General features: G+C 43.8%; 1 protein-coding gene across 3 annotated transcripts; it reads left to right on the top strand.

Moving 5' to 3' along the window:
• The first annotated feature begins 1959 nt into the window (after positions 1 to 1959).
• On the top strand, positions 1960 to 23431 carry LOC147633329 (U-box domain-containing protein 44-like). 3 transcript variants are annotated; one of them, XM_086806384.1, is made up of 4 exons: positions 2074 to 2277; positions 2727 to 3913; positions 3987 to 4290; positions 21027 to 23431. In XM_086806384.1, exons 2-4 carry the CDS (start codon positions 2741 to 2743, stop codon positions 22523 to 22525), a joined length of 2976 nt encoding a protein of 991 aa, XP_086662510.1. In that variant the 5' UTR covers positions 2074 to 2277; positions 2727 to 2740; the 3' UTR covers positions 22526 to 23431. The 3 variants fall into 3 exon arrangements, with proteins under 3 accessions (XP_086662507.1, XP_086662510.1, XP_086662509.1); XM_086806383.1 differs by having other exon boundaries at positions 2076 to 2277; positions 2465 to 3913; XM_086806381.1 differs by having other exon boundaries at positions 1960 to 3913.
• Positions 23432 to 24927: the final 1496 nt, after the last annotated feature.

Raw genomic sequence — 24927 nt, 5'->3', positions numbered from 1 at the left:
TCAAATTTATTTACATGAGAGAAAAATAAACCTAAAGTGTGCACAGTGCATTAGGTTGATTACATGGGTAGACGAATTTTTTAAATAAAAGGATGCACGTTTTTCCGCTTGGTGCAGCATATGGTCCAATGAAAACACGAGAAAATAAACAAAATAGTTTACGTTTCAAAGGCAAATACTATAAAATGAAGAAAAAGAATGGAATTATCGATATCGATTCAAAAATGAAGAAAAAAGAATGGAATTATCCATATCGATTCAAAAAGCAAAACAAAAAAAATGAAGTTTTGAACCGAGGAAGCTGGCCCGCCATATAAAAGCGTAGCCATTTCCATTTTTGCATACCTTTTTTCGCTCCGTTTTCTTTATTAAAAAAAACCTTTAATCTTGCATTTAAAAATGATTTAAGTGAGTTTTTTTCCCCAAGTTGGCTCTCAAATACCTAAATCTTTTATATACTTTTTTTAAGTGAGATTTTTTTGGGATGTCCTAGAAGGCTTTAAAAATAGCTATTTATTTATATTTACAACCCATAAGCCATAATCACATAGAAACAAATGATCACATAGAAACTTCCTTTACCCAAGAGGAAGAAGAAGACTTTTGTTCTGAAACAATAGCTATTCAAAGGGTAGTTTTGACGCGATCTTTTGCATACCTCTCTCACCATGGTCTTGATCTTAGTAAGATCAATAAATTATACTATTGACTTGGATTTTTAAGATTGAGATTTACTTGGAATTCTATGAAATATAACATTATTTGATAAATTGACATAGTTCAAGGCCTTTTCTAATAATTGTACCTTAAAGACTTTAAGTTAAAGTCATAACTCACAAGAGCCTGGTTTTATGGTGGCATTAAATGAAACTTATAAAGTTTTAATGGTTATTTTAAGGTATTTCATTTTGATGGTTTTTTTCTTATATGGAATTAAATATGTTGTTTTGTTAACACGCGTGCCATTCACGAATCTATGCACATGTATGACAAGGCCAAAATGGGGGGCTCAAGTGACTAGCGACAAGCATGACCAAGGTGTTGGCCTGTGTTGGCTAGATAGAAAAGGAGTTGGAGAAAAGATTGGCCTTGGGACTTTGGGGTGAGGATGAGAGGCATATCATGGTACAACTGAAGATGATGAGAGTGAATGTGTAATGAAAATGTAGCTTGAGTGAGATGTGTGCTCTGTCCTTGGGTCATTGGAGGAGTGAACAGGGCCTTGAAGTCTCTGAAAAAGAACTTGGGTTCAAGCCCTCCATGTGAGACCAATAGATGGTCTGGGCGTCCATTGTAGTGAAGTGAATGCCCCGTGGTTGAGCCTGGTGCAAGTCGCAAGTGATTTTGATGGCATAGATGCCCAGTGGTTGAGCCTGGTGCAAGTCGCAAGTGATTTTGACGGCATAGATGCCCCCTTATAACGTGACTCTCTTAGCGCTTATATCAAAATAAGAAAAAAGAGATATGTGTGCTTAATGTGAATAAACAATATATGCTCACTATGAATACATTGCATATTATTCACCTCATTGTGTAATCTCTACACTATAACACACACTATTTCGAGAGCTGTAGCTATGTGGCTAGAAAATTGTATCTCCTTTCTCTAGCCACAAGACAAAAACGTAAGGGTCGGGGCAATGCCGCAGCAGCGTGGGGGTGTAGAATTGGTAGAATCAATTAATGTAAATTAGCCGCACCACTAGGGCAAAGAAAACAGAAGATGATCCGGGGAGAGAGAGAGAGAGAGAGAGAGAGAGAGAGAGAGAGAGAGAGAGAGAGAGACCTTGTGAGGGAGACATGAGAGATGTTCAATAGAAGAGAGAGAAAATCCCGGGTAAAAAAATTTAATGGACGAAAATTGGCCCGGAAAAATAATTTTGGGGGACTAAATATATTAAATAATATTCGTCTTTTCAACGCCGTACCTTTATGGGTTCTCTTCTCCGCTCGAGCCATGTGTAACTTTGTGGGTTTCTGCATCACGCTCGCTTTTGGAGCTTTCATGCTTGAAAAGTCGACACCGTTCAACGTCCCACAATAAATTTAAGTCGTCCACAACCCACAAAAATATCAAAGGTGACCGCCCAGCATGTCTTTGTTTAGCTTGCAGCACCATCAAGCCCACATGCAATACTACTGAATTTTGTATGCAATTTCTGCCCACTGCGGAAGCTTAGATTCAAGCAAACTTTAGAGACTTAATTTGATCACGAATTAGCCCAACACACTCACCCAATTGGAAGTTTGAGAACTTGTGCTGTTGCTCATCTCAAGGTTAGTGTTGCTCCTTCCCTGTTGAAGTGAGAAATTACCTTCCCAAGAGGCACATAAAGTTGAAATTAAGAGTGTTAATGGGATATTAGGGTTTCCATGGAAGAAAATGTGGCTCATCGTGTTTTGAGTTCATGGATTTGAAAGCCAATTGTGCACTATTGAAGGAAAAGAGGGTTATCTTGTGCAGAGAATGAAGAGACACATAATTCTGCTCTGAGATTGAAGAGAGCATATGGAATATGTAAGCTTATGCTGCATCAAGATTACATGGAATTCTTGGGCTGGCTTCAAGGAAATGTAAAAAGATTAGAGTAGATTGGAGTCGAAATTCACACCCTCCATGCTCAGTTAGTCTTGCTTGTGGTCTATAATTACATGTTATTCTGATTGGTATGGTAACAGCATGCCCCCTGTAGCACTTGGTAATGTTGTTCTTGTCCCCATATCAGAGCTTCTGTCGCGGATGGTGGTTCAAATTGCTGAGACTGGCCATGCCGCCCGAGATGTGCTGATTGAGAAGGAAAGCTTTGCACAGCTTTCCTCCTACCTTGAAAAGATGAACCCTGTCCTCACTGATTTCCAGCTTAAAGGAGTCGAGGATACCCCCACAGTCAGGAATGCCTTAGAATCCCTTGAACGGGAGCTCAAAAATGCCAAGGATCTTGTAGACTCATGTAGAACTAAAAGCAAATTTTACCTTCTTATCAATTGTCGGTCCTTGATGAAGAAAATGCAGCAGATCACTAGTGACATTGGCAGGGCACTCAGCCTTATGCCTCTAGCCCATCTGGACCTCTCCAGTGACTGTAAAGAGAAAACCATGCTTCTTCTGCGGGAGATGCAGGATGCCGAGTTTAAGACGGCCCTTATAGTTGAAGAGATCGCTGACAAGATCGAGTCGGGCGTCAGGGATCGCAGGGAGAGCAGTAACTTCTCAAATGATCTACTGATGCAAATTGCCAAAGCTCTTGCAGTTGATTTGAGTCCTTTATCACTTAAAAAGGAGCTTGAGCAGCTCAAGAAAGAGAAAGAGGCTGCAGAGCTTCAGAAGAATCAGGCGGAGGCCCTTCAGTTAGAGCAAATTGCGGCACTTCTCAGCTGGGCGGATGCTGCAAGCTCCCTCAAAGAACGGGAGAAACGGTATCAGGATAAGAGAGTCTCTTTAGGAACACATCCTTTTCCTCCTTTACAATCCTTCTTTTGTCCAATAACACAAGAGGTGATGGAAGATCCAGTGGAAGTGGTGTCCGGACACACTTTTGAAAGGGCGGCCATCCAGAAGTGGTTTGCAGAGGGGCACACAGTATGTCCAGTGAGCTTTGTGGAGATGGAAAACTTGGACCTAAAACCCAATGTGATTCTCAAGCGCTCTATAAATGAATGGAAGGAGAGAAACATAGTGATTCAGCTGACAACCATGGGACCTAAACTCAACAGTGAAAATGAAGAGGTTGTGTTTGCCACCTTAGAGGAGCTTTATGGGCTGTGTGAAGCGAAATCAATCCATCGGCATTGGATTGCAGCTGAGGGCTTGGTACCTATCTTGATAAAGCTTTTGAAATCAAGCAAAAGCAGTATCAGGAAGAAGACACTGGCAACCTTGACTATGCTAGTGAAAGACAACCTTGACAATAAGGTGACTACCTAATTTTTGCATAGAGGGCTCAAATTCAGATCCTTAGCTAATGTAGGGGATTGTTTGCATGCAGGGAAGGATTTGTGAAGCTGGTGTGGCTACGCTTGCCGTGCGCTCACTAGCTCGTGAAGCGTCAGAGTCGAGACAAGCTGTAGCCCTTCTTCTTGAGCTTTCCAAAGAGCGGAAACTATGCAAGCTGTTAAGCAAAGTCCAAGGCTGTATATTGCTCCTGGTAACCATGACAAACAGTGAGATCCAACAGGTTGCCGAAGATGCACGATTGGTCCTGGAAAATCTCTCAAAGAGCAAGGAGCAGAATGTGGTTCTCATGGCAGAAGCCAATTATTTCAAGCCTCTAGTCCAACACTTGAATGAAGGTAGTCTTGTGTATTTTCACATTCTGGAACAACCACAAGAATTTCTTGTTGCATATAATCTGGACTTGTGTCACCACATGTTCAGTGTTAGCTCTCTATTGGATGGTATGGCAGGCTACATCTTCAATGTCAACATTCTCTCTCTCTCTCTCTCTCTCTCTCTCTCTCTCTCTCTCTCTCTCTCTCTTCTTCTTCTTCTTCTTCTCTCTATACACTCATTTTTCGTCTACATTATTCTTTCTTTAGGTGTTATAGGGGATGCCCTATGTATCTTCCATCAAAGTACTCACGTATCATGTCATTGTTGGTGTAGTGGGCTGTTTCACGCTCCCCGGATACATTAATTCTTTCTTTCTTTTCTTTCTCAGGTGGACCTCCAGAAGTTGTGTGCCTTGTCTAGAGGTTGATAGCCCTTGGTGACTGTTTTGCTAAACTGCTAGACACCAAGAATAGTTCAGCCTAGCCTAGGAGACAATCGTAAAGATGAGTTACCACCCCACAGCTCAGAGGAAGAGGGCTGGTAGAATAGATAGAAGTCCAGCCATTTTGTTTCATTAAGATAGTCTGTTAGTTCTTAGTTTCTAAGCTACTAGAGGCTCAAAATGCATCATCTCACGCTAGAAGATGTGTAGAGGAGATTTTATCCTCCAAAGATACACACACTTTTTATCGAGCACTTAGGGATCACATTTCATGGGTTTTCCCTTGGTACCCCAAGGTTGATGCGGTCTTTCAGACAATCACATGCCTCTATTGCATTTGGTCCCTAGCTGCAGATCACCTTCCCTGTATTGCACTCGCATTTTTCATGCACGTAGCACAGACGAGAATAATATCACAGGACAGCAAGATGTTCTATCTCAAAAGATCCAGATAAAAAAATTAACCCCCTTTTCAGTATAGCCTTGATGACCATGCTATCCATCTCTCCATCTTGATTAGGTTATATGGATGGACATCCTGCAGCTACAAATGTTCTGGACTTGGATTGAGCCAGTGCATTTTCTAACGAAGATGTAATTCTACAGGGATCATTTCTTGCACATTTTCGCTAATGGTTTCGTTCAGCAGCCAGAGTACTTAAGGAGACACATGTCTCATGCAATGAGGGTTGCCATATGCCAGGTTAGAGAGACAGAGCTATGCTGAGACCCACATTCATGGGTTGCCTGCAGCATCTGCCAGTTTTGTGAGATTGGGGAGCTAGAGATAGAGGAGAACTACCTTTTCAAATGTCCTATCTATTATGAGGTTCAAGGCCAATACCACTACGGCCTTTGTCATCCTGACCAAAAACGTCCTCCTTGAGATGAGACGGCTCAGAGGTGTGATCTTTAGTGCAAACAAGACCTCTAACGAGTTGCAGAGACTCGTGTATTCCTTCTTCCAGGTTATTGAGGATAGTTGGAAGTGGACTAGAGAGAAATGCACTTTACTGACAATAGGATCAGGTCGAGTCTCCAGAAAATTTCATGTTTCTATCCAGGTCTGTCCACTTGCGACCCTTCATATGGAAGCTCCACAACCATCTGTTGGAGTCAGGATTGAGGCTGCTATCTTTTTGATTGAGACAAGACGCCTCAAACTCAGAACCAGATTCCTACTCACAAACAGACAAGCAGTTGTTATCTGAAGACAGCATGCTACTGCACTCGATATATCCTTGGGTGTAAGAGGGCCCTTTCACTGCCTATTGAGACGGGTATTGCTCTTCTTCATCGAGTCATAGAGTATGAAAATCAAGTGTATGTGGCATTATTTATGCATGACACGCTCCAACAGGAGAATGTGTCACTCAAGGATGGCTTCACATCAAAGAGACCATTTTGCAGCAATATATTCTAACCCAAGCATGGAGACTGAGACCCACTAGGTGGAGTAGATTGTAACCAAGATCAAGGAAGAGGAAAAGAGTTTGCAAACTAATACTGAAGTCACAATATGAAGCTGGGGAAGGGAGATGAAGTGAGTGAGTGTCCCTTCAAACCCAAGTGGGAAGTGTACCGGAGGGACAGTATAAGGATGAGGAATACCATGAAGCATGGGAGTGCATATCCATAAAATCAAGTGGATCAAACCATCTGTATTCAAGCTTTGTCTTAGTGGCAATCACATACAACACAAAATGTTGGGAAAAGCTGAGTTAAAGAGTCAGATAATGAGGAGAAGAGGACACTTAACTTGAGGATACCTTGACAGACCTCTGCCACAAGACATCCTATCACAACCCGGGCAAAGAAAGCTGCCCGACGTGGACTTGTCTGAGGACATCTCACAGACCCACAACAACCCATTGTCATGTGCATCACCCATGTGAGTGCCACGTGAACATGGTCAGTAGGATTTTGGGTAGGTTTTGTGGCCCGCTAGGAGGCCCAAGTAGTAGTACTGTCTAGGCAAAGAAGCTGGGAGGCCCCTCGTGAAGCACAGGAAACACTAAAAGCTGCCCGAGCAGAACGTGCAGCCCATAACCATTGGGAATGCGAAGAACATGAAGCCGATACAGATAGGAAGATGAAGATTGTAAAGCTCAATACCGACGAGAAGATGGGAGAACATGTGAGCAGCTTTTTAGAGACCACACAATAGTGTTAGCAAAAGAAGACACAGTCAACAAAAGCACAGTAGTGGTAAATGCACTAATGGTTGAAACTCAATAGGAGTGAGTTTCCCCCACAGCAGTCAGACTGGAAGTTGTCGAAGAAGGGGTTTAGCAGTGGTTAGTGCACCAATGCTTGAAACTCAATAGAAGTGAGTTTTCCCAGCAGTCGAACTGGAAGCTGTCGATGAAGGGGTTTACTTACAAGTTGGAGAGCTTCAAGGACCTAAAATTGTCCGAGAGTTTGGATTAGAGATATTGTTGTCAGTTTCTGCAGAGTCACCGCAAATTCAGGAATGAGTTTTCGAGATCGAGCAGACCCCACAATTATTGGCAACATTAATAGTCCAGGTTCATCAGTTTTCATTCTCCGAGGTCACTTTAGTGGGGAATAAGACGAGTTATGCAGTGATTTCCGCTGAAAGAGAGCAACTTGAGCCTATAGTTGGCTCATATTTAATGTGGAGCAAAGGTGAATCATGTTCCCCTTTGCTTCAAGTTTAGTAGGCGGAGATGTCACGTGCATCAACTATGTGAGCCACATGCACATTGTTACGTACCTAGTACTAATCTTCAGGATTAGTGGTCTAATCTAGCAAGGTAGGGGAGCCCTGAGATTAGAGGAAGCAGGCTGATAATAGGCGGCTAAGGCTTATGGTTAATAATACCAATCAATCTGCATCAAGGGTCGGCCCTCCTAGAGAGTCTCCAGGACATGTCGCGAACTACCTGTGTTGGGCGAGGGTCAATGTGCCAACAGTGCTCATGGAATCCAATGATCAGGACCCTCTGAAGTGAGCCGCCAACAAAGTGAAGAAGAGGGTGACCGCTGGGCATCCTGAAGAAGAGGTTTCGGCTGGTGGAGTCTCTCCTTGTCCAAGGCTAGGGGGAGCTGCTAGAGGGCTAGAGGTGATCCCAAGCTCTCATCAAACTACAAATCTGTCTTCGAAGGCGGTGCTCAGTCCTTAGGATTGGGCGTCCGGCCTCCATGAAGATCCATCATACACTGGGAGTCCAGGGGGCCGCCAAGTGAGGGGGTCCGGGCCGAGATTTGATCCATCAGAAAAGCCTTCCATTGCTACCTACTAGGTACCAGGCCTCTGACGATCAACTTACCTAGCAGGGCCTGGCTTTGCACCACTAGGTCTATGATGCCCAATCCTCCACATGTCCGCAGCTGACTAATCACTCTCTTCAGGCCACCTTGGGTCGAGCCGGTCAGCCGGCCCACAAAAAATTATAGATCAGCCATTGTACCTGACCCATGCAACCTCTAGAGAATGCCCAACAAGAAGTGATGTACGGTGTACCACATGGTGGCCAGGAGCACATGGTTGGCCACGATCATGCGGCGGACGAGGGAGAGGTGGGTTGTGCTCCAATATAAAAGCTTCTTCCGAATGCTTGGAAGAAGGGGGGCTAGCTGCTGCTCAGCTGAGATGACAATTCCTACCTGACACCCGAGGTATCTGACCGAGGTGCCTCTAGGGATCCACCGAAAGGACTCAACTGGATGTGTCATGTGCAAAGGTTTTGCCCATGGACATGTCCTGAAGCTAGTCCTGAAGGGGCAGCCAGAAAAAGAGATTAGAACCAGGGATTTTGGAGCATGAAGTGCAGATTTTGCAAGTGTTGGACTAGGAGAAGGACAAGGAAGACTTGTCGTCTGCATAGAAGTGCAAGAAGCTGCTGTCAGCTGCATGGAGAACAGGTCGCAATGCTCATAGTTAGATTCATTCACTCGCTTATGGAGTGGGTCTAGGATTTGGAACTGTTTTGGGTGTTTCCACCTTTTCATGGAAGGCAGCCCATGGCTGCAAGAATCTATGTACCTTTTTGTACCATATGAAATACAGAATTTCCAGCTATCTCTCTCTCTCTACTCTCTCTTCTGTTTGCGTTTTTGCATCAGCATGTTCTAAGAGGTGTTTAGGGCTGAAAGAAGAAGACGCGTTTTTTGCTTCTACAACAGGATTTTTCGGGTGCTGTCTAGCCTCTTAGGACTGCGGTTTTGATGGGAGGAAGGGACCTACATCAGCGTTTTCTGATTTGGACAGTTTTTTATCTTATGAGGTTTGGTCCTATTGATTGGATCAATGATGACAGCTTCAGATTTGGCTCCCGTACCACTTTCTTGTTATTTCCTAGATGAGGTAGACAAGTTGGATGGTGGTAACTTTCAGTCATGGAAGTTGCAGGTTACTTCTATTCTCAGGAAGTATGGTTTGATGGAGTTTATCTCATACAAGAATCAGTGCTTGCCGGACCTTGCCTCTGCGGAGAATGTGTGTCGGTGGAGGAAGACTGACGGACAGATCTATGGCTTTCTTCTCCTGAATCGTCAGGATTCGGTTCTTCAACACTTCATCTATGCTCCTGATGATGCTTCTACTTTCTTTGTGTGGCAGTTGCTTTGTGACATGTATGGTAATGCCAGTGATCGGCATATTGTTTCTACTTCTGGGTGCTATGCAGCCAGTGATCTTATGGATACTTCTTTTGGAGATGTTCTTGCAGCGAAGGATAGTGGGCCAGTTTTGCTCAGTGCATCTGAGGAGTTTGTTTCTCCAGTTTTTGTGCCTTCAGTTTTTGTGCATACTTCTCCTTGCCAGGATGATTTCTCTGGTAATGTTTTTGAGGAAGACAGTGGACTATCTTTGCTCATAGCTTCTACTTTTGAGGGGGATTTGTCTCATATTGCTTCGCCTCTGACTCTTTCTTCGTCAACCAGTAACCAGGATGTGTTGTTGGTCCCTTTGCCTTCTATGGAGGAGCCTGCTTCTACGCTGTGTGATGCTATTGAGGAGGCTACTACTACTTCAGTTACCACTACTGTGAATGTTCCTATTTTCCTTACTCTATGTGAGGATTCGGGATTGTGGTCAGGTGTGTCCGTGAGACCATGCCTGAGGCACAGTGGTACTTCCAGGACTTGAAGGATTGGGACTTGGATTTGGTTGGGCCTGTGGAGTCCCGATATCAGTTTTCAGAGGGGGTAGTTGAGTTCCTACATCTGGCGATGCCGACCTTCGAGGAGGATGCTATTGTACAGCATTTGGCTACTCTTGGTACATAGCTAGAGCAGATGGACTCTTTTCTTTGTTGGGGTAAAGGCATTATGCCCACCCTTATAGTGTGTACTAGCCCATGAGTTTTATAGTACATAGTACACTAAGTACTTTTAATGTACTAAGTGCACTATGTGTACTAGAGCAAATATACATGTGTGATAGGGGAGTCACACACTCATACCTTGAGTTGACTTATCCCCACATATGTCTCTCTCTCTCTCTCCCTTCTTCTCTGTGTATGTCTCCCACATGAAACCCTAACTCTCTCCCTTCAACAACTGGTATCAGAGCTCTGGTTTTAGGGTTTTGTTCTCAAGGGTGCAGAGCTTGGAAATCACTGTTCACTGAGACTAGTGCTACTGCTGATTCAGCACGCCTGTGACTACTTCTGATTTGATGACGTGCTGCTACGCTTCCTTGCGCACTGTCTCCAACGAATCGATTGCAGATGCTGCTACTCTGCCATGAGGGTAGCAAGCCTTCGCCTACCTGCTTAAGGCCAATCTCCGTCTCCTTCTGCAACAGCAGCCGACTATCCAACGAATTGATTGCTCACCCACGTGCACCTGGTTACAGCCCGTAGATGACTGTGACAACGGAAAGACTGTGCTTCAAAGCTTAGCCTTCGCACTCTCTTTCGCCACCTCAAACTCTGTAGTCGACAATTTTGCTCAGCTGTCGGCTTTGCTCCCGAGACCTTACAAAGGCATCCAAATCTGCCCGTCAACACCTAGTCGACTTGCTGACCTCGCCTTTGACTAGCTGCATCGATCTCTTTTACCGCTAAGCTGCGCCCTCCTTTGCATCTCATCTCAGCAGTGTTCATCAGCTGTCGGCCATAGCCATCTGCTAATCGCTTGTCACAATCACTCCCTCCAACAGAGAGAGAAACAAGGCTTCAAACAGAGAGAGAAACAAGGCTTCAGACTAACGGTTTCCCTGAGTGCTGCCCAACAGAAATCAGAAATTTGTACGAGGTATTTGCTTCAATTTTTTTGGGGTTTGCAATTGAGCAGGTACAATCATCAATTGAGCAGGTACAGGTCCAAATTGCTCAATTTTTTAGCAAAATTGGCAACATTGGGTGACATTGGTCACATTCAGGATCAATTTGCAGGAAATTGGATGTCAAAATTTGGGGCTTTTGATGTAATTGTGCCATTGGGCATTCATACATGCTGTATGATGTGAGCAATCTCACATTCGGGCAAAATTGCAGGAAATTGGAGTGCAGATCAAAGGGCTTTTGTGCCAATTGGGTTGATTTGCATGCAGGCACTGGCATTTGATGCTTTGGGCAATGTGTTGATGCCTTTCAAGCACTCAATGTGCCTGTAAATCAAGGGGCTTTTATGTATTGGATGTATATGTGGCCAGGGGAAGCATTGTGAAGACTCTGGATGCCTTCATGTGCGTTAATGTACCATGTATGATCAAAAATTGATCTTGAATCAAGGGGCTTTTCAAGATTTTATGCTTGTTGAGCTTGGCAAAGCAGCAGGGAAGACTTTTATGCCTTGAACCCTCAGAAATCCACTTGCAATCAAGGAGCTTTTGCTCAATTTCTGTCCGGGACTGTTGTATGCAGTAGTGAGGACTGTCAAGGTCTGATTTTCACTCATTTGGACAACCAGGAGAGCATTTATCGCTGTTGTACTTGCTGGTACAGATTTGGTACAACTTTGTACAAGTTTTGGCATGGCTATACATTGATTTGAGTGAGGAAAAGGCTCATTTTCAGCTGCTGTACTTGCCGGTACTGATTTGGTACATCATTGGTGAGCACTTAGTACTGTTGTACAGTACTTTGGAAGGGGAACAGAGCACATCTAAGGTGCTGTCCTAAATCTGCAGCAACCAGATTTTGGTGATTTTATCACATTCAGTGAGAGGAGAGTTGCATTTGTGCTTCTGCAATAGGAGATAAACTTTGGGAGAACAACTATGAGCACTTTGTGTGCTTTGGTGCAGTGTTTGCACATCTTGCAGGGAGTCAGGCATTGACAAAGGTTGCATATTGGTATGGCAACCACAGGTGAGAGCGCTTCATTGCTTCACATCAAAAAGCTTGAAGGCTCACATAATTATAACATTTGGCAAACCCAGTGCTATAATGTGTTGCTCCAGAAGAAGCAGCACAAGCCCATCAAAGAAAGGGGTGTAATGCCCGCTTCTCTTACTGCTGAAGAATGGTCAGCTAGCAAGATCCACCATCATGTTGTCTGTGTCAGACACTTTACTTTTCAGCATACGTGAAGAGAAGACAGCTTGGGGAATGTGGCAAAGATTGCAGGACTTGTATGCCCAGCAAAGTGCCTCAAGCAAAGTGTATTGGTTGAAGAAACTCATAGGTCTTCAAATGAAGGAAGGGGCGTCTATGACAGCCCATCTAAATGAGTTTAATGGTATGTCAGCCAGGTCATCAATCAAAAGTTGGCAATGGACGATGAGTTCAAAGCCACCTTTCTCTTATGCACTTTGCCAGAGAGTTGGGACACATTCAGGACAGCCACTAGCAATTCAAATGCTATGCTGTCATATGCAGATGTGGAGGGTGCTCTCCTTCAAGAGGAGATGAACAGGAAGAACAACTCTGTTGGAAAGTCCAATGCAATGAATGCACATGGGAGATCCCAGCAAAGGGGTAAAAGCCAAGAACGGGGAAGGAGCAAGTCCCGCTCCAAAAAGGACTTGGAATGTCATTATTGTGGCAAGAAGGGACATATCAAAAAGCAATGCTACAAATGGAAGAATGATCAAAAGGAAAAGGGCAAAGTAAAAGACAAAGACAAAGATGAAGCCAAAGATGCAAAGCCAAAGGGCAAAAGTGGAGTCAAGATTGAAGAAGTCAATGTGTCACATGCAGGTGACAGTGAGGATGAAGTCCTATTCACGTCTTCACTTGATGCCCATTCACTTCTTGCAGGAGATGGTCATGGTATGCACTCATGGATCATTGATTCAGGTGCCTCCTTTCATGTCACAGGTTGCAGAGACTTGTTTGTCAGGTATACTGCTGGCAATGAAGGAGTAGTTTATTTGGGTGACAACCATGCATGCAAGATTCTTGGCAGAGGTGATGTGAGGCTTGTGTTTTCAGATGGCTCACAGCTTATGCTCCATGATGTCAGGCATGTGCCTGAGATCAAGAAGAACCTGCTTTCTACTGGACAGCTTGATGATGCTGATTATGTTACCACATTTGGTCGTGGAAAGTGGAAGATTAGTAAGGGCTCACTGGTTGTTGCCAGAGGCTCTAAGGTGGACACTCTTTACTTCATGCATGCTGGTGTTTGTCACCATGCTAATGTAAATGCAACCGAGCTGCCGGAAATTTCTATGTGGCATAGCCGGTTGGGACACATGAGTGTCAAAGGAATGGAGCAATTGTCTCGTTTTGGTTACTTGCCTTCTCTAAAGTTTTCAAGTTTTCAGTTTTGTGAGCATTGTATATATGGCAGGCAACTCCAGTGCCCCCACAAGAAAGCTCTTGGACAGAAAGATGCTCAGTTAGAGCTTGTGCATACAGACGTATGTGAGATGCCTCAGCTTTCTTTGGGAGGGGCAAAATATTTTGTGTCTTTTATAGATGATGCCACACGTAAGGTGTGGATTTATCCTCTTCGTTTGAAGAGTGATACATTCTCAGTGTTTGAGAAGTTTGTTGCTCATGTTGAGAATCAAACTGGCAAAACACTGAAGGCTTTGCGTTCCGACAATGGTGGAGAGTATATGTCCAAACAGTTTCAGGACTTTTGTGATGCTTAAGGCATCAAGAGGGAGCTCTCTACTCCTTATGATCCTCCACAAAACGGGACAGCAGAGAGGATGAACAGGACCATTCAGGAGAAGGTCCGTTCTATGTTGTCACATGCTGCGTTACCTTATGGTTTTTGGGCTGAAGCTGTTATGACAGCCGTTCATCTTATAAACAGGTCACCTAACACGAGGCTTGGTGGGAAAGTGCCCGAAGAAGTATGGACAGGGAAGCCTCCGTCCTACAAGCACTTGAGAGTGTTTGGTTGCGTTGCGTACGTGCACATACGCAGGGAAATGCACACCAAACTTGATCCTAAGTCTCACAAATGCATATTCCTAGGATATGGTGACAGAGGTGAAATGGGGTATAGACTTTGGGATCCAGTGAATAGAAAGATTATACGCAGCAATGATGTCATTTTTGATGAAACATGCATGTATAAGGAGCCTGCAAGGCAACAGGAGCCTGGTAGAGTCATCTTTGATGATGATGGACATCATGGACAACAACAAAGGGCTGTAAATCAGCCATTACAGCATCAAAACCAGCCCTTAAATGGTGCTGAAAATGGTCCAAATGGACAGCCAGAGATGGCAGAAGATATCCCTATGGATATCCCACAGTTAGAGGAGATACCGGGCATGATTTTTCAACCTTATGGCATGGAACAGGAGCCACCAATAGGTGATATGCAGGCTGGACAGCAACCTGCAAATGATGGTCATTGGGTACGGAGGTCCACAAGACCCTCCAGAGCCCCTGACAGGTTTGTTCCAGGGGTTGACTACTTGATGCTCTGACTGTGGGGAGCCCTCTTGTTATAAGGAGGCTTTACAGAGGGCAGACAAGGCTCTTTGGGAGCGTGCTATGAAGTCAGAGATGGATTCTCTACACAAAAATGGAACATGGAAGTTGGTGCATTTGCCTACAGGCAAGAAGGTTTTGCCATGCAAGTGGGTTTACAGGCTGATGCAAAGCCAAGATACAAAGCCAGGTTAGTGGCTAAGGGCTTCAAGCAGGAATATGGTGTGGACTTTGATGAGATCTTCTCTCCAGTGGTCAAAATGACCACACTTAGAGCTGTATTAGCTTTGGTTGCTCATGATGATCTGGATTTGATTCAGATGGATGTGAAGACTGCTTTTCTTCACGGTGATCTCCATGAGGAGATATATATGCAATAGCCAGAGGGTTATGCAGTGAATGGAAAGGAGAAGCTTGTATGCAAGCTGAAAAAGAGTCTTTATGGGCTCAAACAGGCACCAAGGGAATGGTATCATAAATTTGATACATTCATGAAATCCCAGGATTTTAGGAGAAGATAGATCACTGCTTATACACCAAGAAAGCTTTGGATGGCAGTCTATTGATCCTCATCTTGTATGTTGATGATATGTTGATTGCCGGGAAATCTCGTAAAGAGATGGATGCCTTGAAGAAGAGGCTGCATCAAACCTTTGATATGAAGGATTTGGGTGATGCAAATCACATTTTTGGTATGCGGATACTTCGGGACAGAAATCAGCATGTGTTGTATTTGTCTCAGAAGGAATACATTGGCAAAGTTTTGGAGAGGTTCAATATGGATGGGGGGAAGAAGACTAGTATTCCTTTGCCTCCATATGTGAAACTCAGTGCTATGGACAACCCACAGTCGGACAGTGACAGGGCTGACATGGCCAAGATTCCGTATGCTTCAGCTTGTGGCAGTCTCATGTATGCCATGGTTGCTACGAGGCCGGACATTGCATTTGCAGTGGGAGTGGTTTCTAGATACATGGCCAAACCTGGCAAGAGCATTGGGAAGCAGTGAAAGGTGTCATGAGATACCTCAAGGGCATACAGGATATGTGCATATGCTTTGGCAAACAGGATGCATTAGTGCATGGTTACACGGATTCGGATTATGCTGGTCATCCAGATAACCGGAAGTCTACTACCGGTTATGTGTTTACATTCACAGGAGGTGCTGTGTCATGGATATCCAGGATGCAGAAGTGCACTGCCTTATCTACTACAAAGGCCGAGTATATTGCAGCCACAGAGGCTTGCAAGGAGGCATTATGGCTATCTCGGTTAGTGGTTGATTTGGGTTATACAGGGGATATTCCATTGTTGCATTGTGACAGCCAGAGTGCCATCCAGATGGCAAAGAACCCTGTCTTTCATGCAAAGACGAAGCATGTGGATGTGAAGTATCACTTTATTAGAGAGGTGATAGAGAACAAGCAAATTTAGCTTGTCAAGATTCATACGGATGACAACCCGGCTGATCTGTTGACAAAGAGTTTGCCTCCAGAGCGGTTTGCTCATTGTAGACACTTGATGGGCATTGAATGAGGCCAGTTTCAGCCTTGATATGGCCTTGTATATTATCATGTACATGCTGATTTTTTCTTTTCCTTCATTTAAGGGCACTTTGCCTTTAAGTGGGAGGTTGTTGGGGTAAAGGCATAATGCCCACCCTTATAGTGTGTACTAGCCCATGAGTTTTATAGTACATAGTACACTTAGTACTTTTAATGTACTAAGTGCACTATGTGTACTAGAGCAAATATACATGTGTGATAGAGGAGTCACACACTCATACCTTGAGTTGACTTATCCCCACATATGTCTCTCTCTCTCTCTCTCCCTTCTTCTCTGTGTATGTCTCCCACATGAAACCCTAACTCTCTCCCTTCATTCTTTTGAGGGTATTATCTTCTTGGAGCTATAGGCTTCTAGGGATTTTTGTGGCAATGTGTTTACATTTGGGTTTGGCACCGATATTTGGAGCAGCATGATGCAGCCTACATGGTTGTTTTCTTTTAGAGGAGCAGTGTACCTGGCAGCTTGTTTTGTTGCTTTTGTAGCTGAGTTGCTGTGGAGATTGCTTGTGGAGCTTTCTTGGTACATGTTGTTGCTACATTCTTTTGCTTTGATAGAGGATGACTTCTTCGGTTTCTTGGAGTATGTTGAGCATCTGGTGCTGAGAGGGGGTGTTAGTAGATTCATTCCTAGTTTCTGCCCATGTTTGGTGTCCTTTTGGTCCCTTTTGCATGGCCCTTGATTGTGGGCTGGCCACCCTTATTTTATATATTTTTATGGGATTTTTCCCAGCCTGGATGCCTTTTTTCCAGTCGGCCAGCTCTTCCCACCTAGGCCAAGTCAGGGGACACATGGCATTGTTTTCCACACTATCTTCCAGTGTGATCAGTGATCAGTTTGATAAATGCAACATCATTTATCTGTTTTGTCACCTGGAAAGGACCATAGTACCTATTTGACAACTTAGGGTAGTGCCACATGCGAGCGATTTTAAGATATCTCTGAAAATTGCAGCAGCATGGAGATGGAGTAGCATTGTTTTTCATTCATCACCCATGACATGGGTAAGAAAGCCTTAGATACAAAGCCCACTAGGATGTGAAAGAGTGCACAGAGCGGAAGCAAATAGCACTAGAGTGTGCTAAGTAGAGAGTGCAAGAGAGAGAGATGGAGCAACTATGAGAGAGAGAGAGATGGAGCAACTATGCTGAACATACTGAAGTGATACAGTCCCAAGCAAGAGACAGAAGTAGTCTCATAAATGAGGGAGCAAAAGATAGACTAGGCAAGATACAAAACTGAGAGGCCAGCCCACCTATTCATAGGTGGGGAGAGTTGGCCGACTGGAAAAAAGGCATCCAGGCTGGGAAAAAATCCCAGAAAAATATGTAAAATAAGGGTGGCCAACTCACAATCAAGGGCCATGCAAAAGGGATCAAAAGGACACCAGACCGGGGCAGAAACTGGGGATGAATGTGCTAACACCCCCTCTCAGCACCAGATGCTCAACATACTCCGAGAAGCCGAAGAAGTCATCCTTTGTCAAAGACAAAAGAATGTAGCAACAACAGGTACCAGGAAAGCTCCACAAGCAATCTCCATAGCAACTCAGCTACAAAAGCAACAGAACAAGCTGCCAGATACACTGCTCCTCTAGAAGAAAACAACCATTTAGGCTACGTCGTGCTGCTCCAAATATCGGTGCCAAATCCAAATGTAAACACAGTGCCACAGAAATCCCTAGAAGCCTGTAGCTCCAAGAAGATAACATCCCCAAAAGAAATAGAGTCCATCTGCTCCCACTCTGTACCAAGAGTAGCCAAATGCTGTACAATAGCATCCTCCTCGAAGGTCGGCATCACTAGATGTAAGAACTCAACTGCCCCCTCTTGAAAACTGATGTTGGAACTCCACAAGCCCAACCAAATCCAAATCCCAATCCTTCAAACCTTGGAAGTACCACTGTGTCCCAGGCACGGTCACGGACACACCTGACCACAATCCAGAATCCTCACACAGAGTAAGGGAAAACATTCATAGTAGTGGTAACTAAAGTAGTAGTAGCCTCCTCAATAGCATCACACAGCGTAGAAGCAGGCTCCTCCATAGAAGGCAAAGGGACCAGCAACACATCCTAGTCATCACTGGTTGTCAAAGAAAGCATCGGAGGCGAAGCAATAGGAGACAAATTTCCCTTAGAAGCTATGAGCAAAGATAGCCCACTATCTTCCTCAGAAACATTACCAAATATATCATCTTGGCAAGGAGAAGTATGCACAGAAACTGAAGGCAAGGCAACAAGAGAAAAAAACTCCTCAGATGCAGTGAGCAAAACTGGCCCACTATCGTTTGCTACAGGAACATCCCAAAAGAAGTATCCACAATATCACTGGTTGCATAGCACCCAGAAGTAGAAACCATATGCCGATCATTGGCATCACCATACAGGTCACAAAGCAACTGCCACACATAGAAAGTAGAAGCATCATCAGGAGCATAGATGAAGTGTCGAAGAACCGAATCCTGACAATTTAGGAGAAGAAAGCCATAGATCTGTCCTTCAGTCTTTCTCCACCAACACACATCCTCTGCAGAGGCAAGGTCCGGCAAGCACCGATTCTTGTACGAGAGAAACTCCATCAAACCATACTCCTTGAGAATAGAAGTAACCTGCAACTTCCATGATTGAAAGTTACCACCATCCAACTTGTCTGCCTCATCTAGGAAATAACAAGAAAGTGGTACGGGAGCCAAATCTGAAGCTGTCATCATTGATCCAACCAATAGGACCAAACCTCATAAGAGAAAAAGCTGTCCAAATCAGAAAACGCTGATGTAGGTCCCTTCCTCCCACCAAAAATGCAGCCCTAAGAGGCTGGACAGCACCCGAAAATCCTCCTGTAGCAAAAAACGCAGAAGCTTCTGTCCACTGTACCTCCAACCTTGAGGCCACCAGAAGAGGGAAGCAAAAAATGCAGATTTGATATAGAGAGAAAAGGCAGCCACACAGGGCTTGGGAATATGCAGTAAGAGGGTGCAAGAGGGAAAGGCATCAACAAGGACTGTAGCTTGGGCTCTCAAGAAAAAAAACGCACAATCTCAGAAGAAGTAGTGTCCACCATAGGTACCAAGGTTGCCACCAGAGCCCGAACCACTACAAAACCCCCTCTGCAAAAGGGAATGTCCACCGGAGAGGAAAACGCAGCCAAAGAGGGGCTGTTGTCTTGAAAAAAACAGGCCGCCTAGATCCAAACTCCAAGTAGAAGTAAAATGCTGATGAGAAAATTACCTTCTGGCTGTAAGTGATGAAGCCAAACTGAAGGGAAAGCAATCAGAAGAGGCTGTCCAGAAAACGCAGCAACCAGAGGGCTGCAAATCTGAGAAAAACGCAGAGGTGAAGGGGCTGTAAATAGGGCTGAATCTGGGACAGCATAGGGAATCGCTGAACCGGGAGCGATGATACCATGAAAGAGTTCACAGAGCGGAAGCAAATAAGCACTAGAGTGTGCTGAGTAGAGAGTGCAAGAGAGAGAGAGATATGGAGCATCTATGCTGAATATACTGAAGTGATACAGTCCCAAGCAAGAGACAGAAGTAGTCTCATAAGTGAGGGAGCAAAAGATAGACTAGGCAAGATACAAAACTGAGAGGCCAGCCCACCTATTTGGGGAGAGCTGGCTGACTGGAAATGCTGAAGCTGGCCGACTGGGCATCTGAAGCTTGCCAACTGGAAAAAAGGCATCCAGGCTGGGAAAAAATCCCAGAAAAATATATAAAATAAGGGTGGCCAGCCCACAATCAAGGGCCATGCAAAAGGGATCAAAAGGACACTAGACATGGGCAGAAACTGGGGATGAATGTGCTAACAGGATGGACACAAATCTCATACCTCTTTGGCAAAAAGACGGGGGATAACATATTTGAACTCTTGAATGAAGTAATTGTAAGCCACCTTGTAAACCCCTCGTCTTGATAGAGTGCAAAGGCAAATATGATTTAGATTGGCTGTAGGAAAAAAGTGAATGGATAATGTGCTCAAGAGGGGCTACTGTGGGCTGCTGTAGGAATCAATGTTCACATGGGGACTGGGGGGACTATTTACAGCCCAGTCTGCTGATTGGCCAGCATACTGGGAGGGACTATTTACAACCCATTTACCCCCCAGTCTGCTGATTGGCCAGCATATATGGAAGAAGATCCCCTTTTCCCCACACTCAAGGGCTGTTCACATGCCCAGTTCCTGCTAAGGCTTGGAATCCTGGCTGGGGCTGCTTTTGGTTGCCTATGGGTGGCAAAAGCCTACTCAAAGTGGCTGCTCACTAACCTTGTTGCTGCACATCTTGTTTCTCTTGTTCCCAACCTCTTATTCTTATAGGCCAATCCCCCTAACTTGGAAACCCATGATTGATGTGTACCTAAATTTTGATCTACCTATGTATGTCTTTAACCTCACCTTCACTCAATGCCTCTTTCCCTTGACAGTATAGGGGCCACAAAAGGTTAAGACTCTGCTATACCCTAACCCTTACCCTAACTCTGCTGTGCGACATGGGCATCCTGATGCATGTTACCAGCATGCATGAGCTTTGTTGGCTGCCACCAAACATGAAGGTGAACTGTTGAAGTGGGTCCTGACATGCTGCCCTGGTGGGTTTAATGGCAGGTCTCATCTCTTAAAGCAGACCACCCATCACAAGAAGTACAGAGCTCTTCATAAAGCGTTTGCTCTCATTCATTTGCATGCATGCTGACGGTGTTGATTGTGTTGGAAGGCATCCACAGCATTTTGTTAGTATACTTGCCAAGGTCATTAATTGACCTTAGCAACTTTAAGATTGCTAATTAGTCTTACCTTAATTATTTTGTTTCAGATGCATGATGGATGCATGCTCGCTTCTTTGATGCTTGAATGTTTGTATGCCTCATGTGGCATTGTTCTGAGGATATTTGAACTTTGAATCGATTACTTATATGCTGCTTTATATGTGGGGTGCAGGCTCAGATATGACACAGATCATTATGGCCAATGCCTTGTCTCGAATGGAGTTAACAGATCAAAGCAGGGGGGTATTGGTTCAGCTGGGAGTATTGCTCCCTCTCGTAAAGATGGTATCAGAAGGGAACTTGGAGTTTAAATCTGCAGCCCTTGGAGCTCTTCAAAACCTGTCAAAACTTCCTGAGAACAGAGATTCTATGGTCAAAGCCGGGGTAATTAAGCTGTTATTGGAGCTCCTCTTTACTACTAGGTCAGTGCTAATGACTATAAAAGAGCAGGCAGCAGTTGTATTTGCTAACCTTGCGGTGGCCACCACCATGTCACGTGATTGCACTATGGACTTGCTGGGGAAGGTTTCAGAACCCAATGAGACCATCTACCAACTTCTTTCGCTATTGAATCTTACCGGACCAGGAATCCAAAGCCAGCTTCTCAGGGCTCTCATCGGCATCTCATGCCCACCTGCTGCGCAAGGCTTGAGGATGGCGATGAGGGAAGCCGGGGCAGTTGAGCTGCTTGTAGGGTTCTATATGGCCAATGCCAATAATGAGGTGTGTCTCTATGCTTTGAATCTCCTTCACTTGCTAACACAAGATGGGGGTGGGGAGGCACTGGCAAGAGAGATGGGCATGAAACCAATAGTGTCTCTTGTCAAGTTGTTGATGGAGTCTTCCCAAGAGGATGCCAAAGTAACCGTCATGGGCATACTTCATAATATCCCTATAGATAACAAGAGCACCACAGAAATGATGGTGGAAGCAGGATTGCTTCCTGTCATTATGGCAATCCTTCAGAAAGCTACCAGCAATGTGCCCATAAAGAAGGAGCTTTTGGAGAATGCCACAGGTGTACTGTTGCGTTTTACGCTTCCTTCCAACTTGCCACTTCAGCAGCTTGTAGCGGAGTATGGTGTCATTCCTATGCTTCTGCACTTGCTGAAGTCAGGTACGCCATTGACAAAGAGCAGAGCAGCCACATCACTTGGGCAGCTCTCCGAGAGTACAGTGAAGCAGACTTGCCGTGTAAAGAAGGCGGCACGTTTTTGTTGTTCAGTTCCACAAGTAGAGGATGTTTGCAAAGTCCATGGCGGCATCTGCTCTGTTGAAAAATCCTTTTGTCTAGTGAAGGCACAAGCCATTCCCATTCTTATCCAAACCTTGGAAGAGCAGGAACAGTCCGCCATTGAAGCAGCTTTGGGTGCCCTTGCCACTCTTTTTTATGATGAGTTTTGGGAGAGAGGTGCAGATGCTATTGCAGAAGCAAGAGGTATAGGTCCTATAGTCAGATTGCTCACAACCGGCACTCCAAGAGTTCAAGAGTGTGCTGTATGGATCCTGGAAAGGTTCTTCAGGAAAGAAAGATACAGGATGAAGTATGGGAACACAGCTCAAATGCCTCTCATATCCTTGACGCAAGACGGAACGAATACAACTCGGCATTATGCAGCAAGGATTCTAGCTCATTTGAACATTTTACATGAGCAATCATCGTACTTTTGAGGCTTGTAACTAGGGGATGTGCTTGGGGTGGGACATGTAACAACTTAGAGCAAGGAATGCAGGATGGGGGCAAAGACTTGTTGTTAGCACCTTCTTTTATATTATTGGTTCAAATTTGAGGAGCTAAAATATACACTTGTTTTGCTTGAGTGTCAATTGGATAGCTGGTTCCTGGACTTGACATGCATGCTCACTCAGGAGGAAGAATGGTGTAGGTGTGTAAAGTTTTCCTTGAATCTTACAAGAGCCTGCAGAGTGAAGTCTATATGTCTAAGCTCACAATACTGGACATGAGCAACATAAGTACATTATAGTTTGGTACAGCATGCCACGTGTTCGGATTGATGCTTACGGCACCGATGCAAAATATATCAAGAGCAAATCTAGTATGGGATGTTAGCATGTGGCTAAAGCTTAGTTTTTGACAAGGAGTGTGCAAGAAAAGATGGAAGTGGACTGATTTTGTGGAAGGCCAAGCTCAGTCAAGGGTATGCTCTCCTTTCCTTATGATAACATGCTTCTGTTGTTGTATTATGTGCAGGAAATAAACATCCCATTGAGACCCCAATGAGAGAATCTGTGCGAGGACACGATTACTATCCAACTGAATAAATGAGGCATTCTTTATTGGCAATTTCTCCTTCTTCTATGCAATTGAGGAATGTAGTGAGAAATATAGTCTCCATGATAGAAGTGTAAAGTGTGTAGTGAGAAATGTAGTGCTACCATGAGCAATACACGTGGGCCTAAGTGTTATAATGTCCAATGGATATATCCATAGTGGATTATCTTCCTCTCTTTTGCTATTTGGCCTAAAAAAAGAGTAGTTGTTAACAAAGCATAGATCATCAGTAACTCTAAATGATAATTTGGACTCGCGAGGTTAATCATTATGGTTAGAGTTTACTTAGTGTTTTGATGAATTGGATTTGGTATCCTAGGAAATGCAGATTTGCACCATATAGATAAGCATGCATATCTCCCCATTGGTATCTCTTTGGTTTGCTTTTCTAATTGTGTTTCCAATTATAGTGTAACAACTTCCATGATGGTGTTTATGTCAAGGAATTGTTGAGAAAGGTTAGAATATCCGTTTTCCTCTTTTTAGAAAGAGTGAGTTTGCTAGAGAAAGGTTAGAACATCCATTTTCCAATTGTTGAGAAAGGTTAGAACATCAATTGTTGAGAAAGGTTAGAACATCCATTTTCCAATTGTAGAGAAAGGTTAGAACATCCATTTTCCTCTTTTTAGAAAGAGTGAGTTTGCTAAAGTCATGGTTGTCAAAGTACTTATATGCCAAAGATTGTGTAAATTTTGTTAGAGTATTTATATCAAAGATCAAATTCAATATTTGCAATAATTCTATGATGCTCTCCGCCCCTTGGTGATGGCTAGATACATAGCACTTTTAGGGATATCATATGTGACAAGAGAAATAGCACTTTTAGGAATATTAAGTAAGAAGTAAAACTAATTCACTCAATGAGCCAATAAGCATTGATGATTGTGATATTGCAAAAGGTTTTCATCTTTTGATGGAGGTCATTGGTATAAATTAAAATGGCTTCTTTTATGGAGGTTAGTCCATTAAGAAATCGTGTAGTACTTGGGAAAAAATGCATGCATCAAAAACTTTTCTTTTACTTGGGAAAAAAATGCATTCATCCACATTCAAGTGGCTTCTACTTGAGAAAAGGGAAGGGGGAGAACGTGAAGGCTAGTAATAGAAAGCACCTTATTAAACTATTGAAGGAATAGTGAAAATTTGCAATATGAATCTTAGTTTATCAAGGACACTAATTTGGCTAATGAGCTTCTTGACAGCCAAGTTAGCATTGTCAGTATTTGTTAATGTAAGGGCAAGTACGATGGAACGACTGATCTTGTTCAATTCATGTAAATGTTTGATCAGAGATGTAAAGCCTTTGGCAAAGAAATCCAATCCTTGATGGAAGCAATTGTTAAAACACATTACTTAATCCAGTTTTAGCATCTCTTAGCTTGCTATATGAAATTCAGCACTCTTGAAACAAGCCAACACATTTTGAATAGTAACAGAAGGGGGTTCAATGAATGCATCATTCTTGGTAACATAACCAAGCTTTGTGAATGCTTTAATCCAATTGCATTTTATCAACCACTTCAATTAATTAACATCGTTTTGACCATCCGTCCTACCGTAAGGTGCCCATTCAAGACTAGTAAAACAACATAAGTAAAATGTCAAATAAAGAAATTATAATAAGAACCTCATGTACATGCTTGCTTAAGACTAGTAAGAGTGGCCATAGCATTTTCAAGTTCTGGCCGGCCCATTTGTGAAATCTAGTCACTTGTATATAAGTCAATTTTAACAATAAGCAATACACATTCATTCCCTGTAATAGAATACTTACGAGCTT

This window comes from Cibotium barometz, chromosome 12 (genome assembly GCF_041138505.1).
Source record: "Cibotium barometz isolate CiBa-2024 chromosome 12, ASM4113850v1, whole genome shotgun sequence".
Taxonomy (NCBI): Eukaryota; Viridiplantae; Streptophyta; class Polypodiopsida; order Cyatheales; family Cibotiaceae; genus Cibotium; species Cibotium barometz.
The sequence above is the reverse complement of the archived record's forward strand: the minus strand, read 5'-3'. Positions and strand labels throughout refer to the sequence as shown.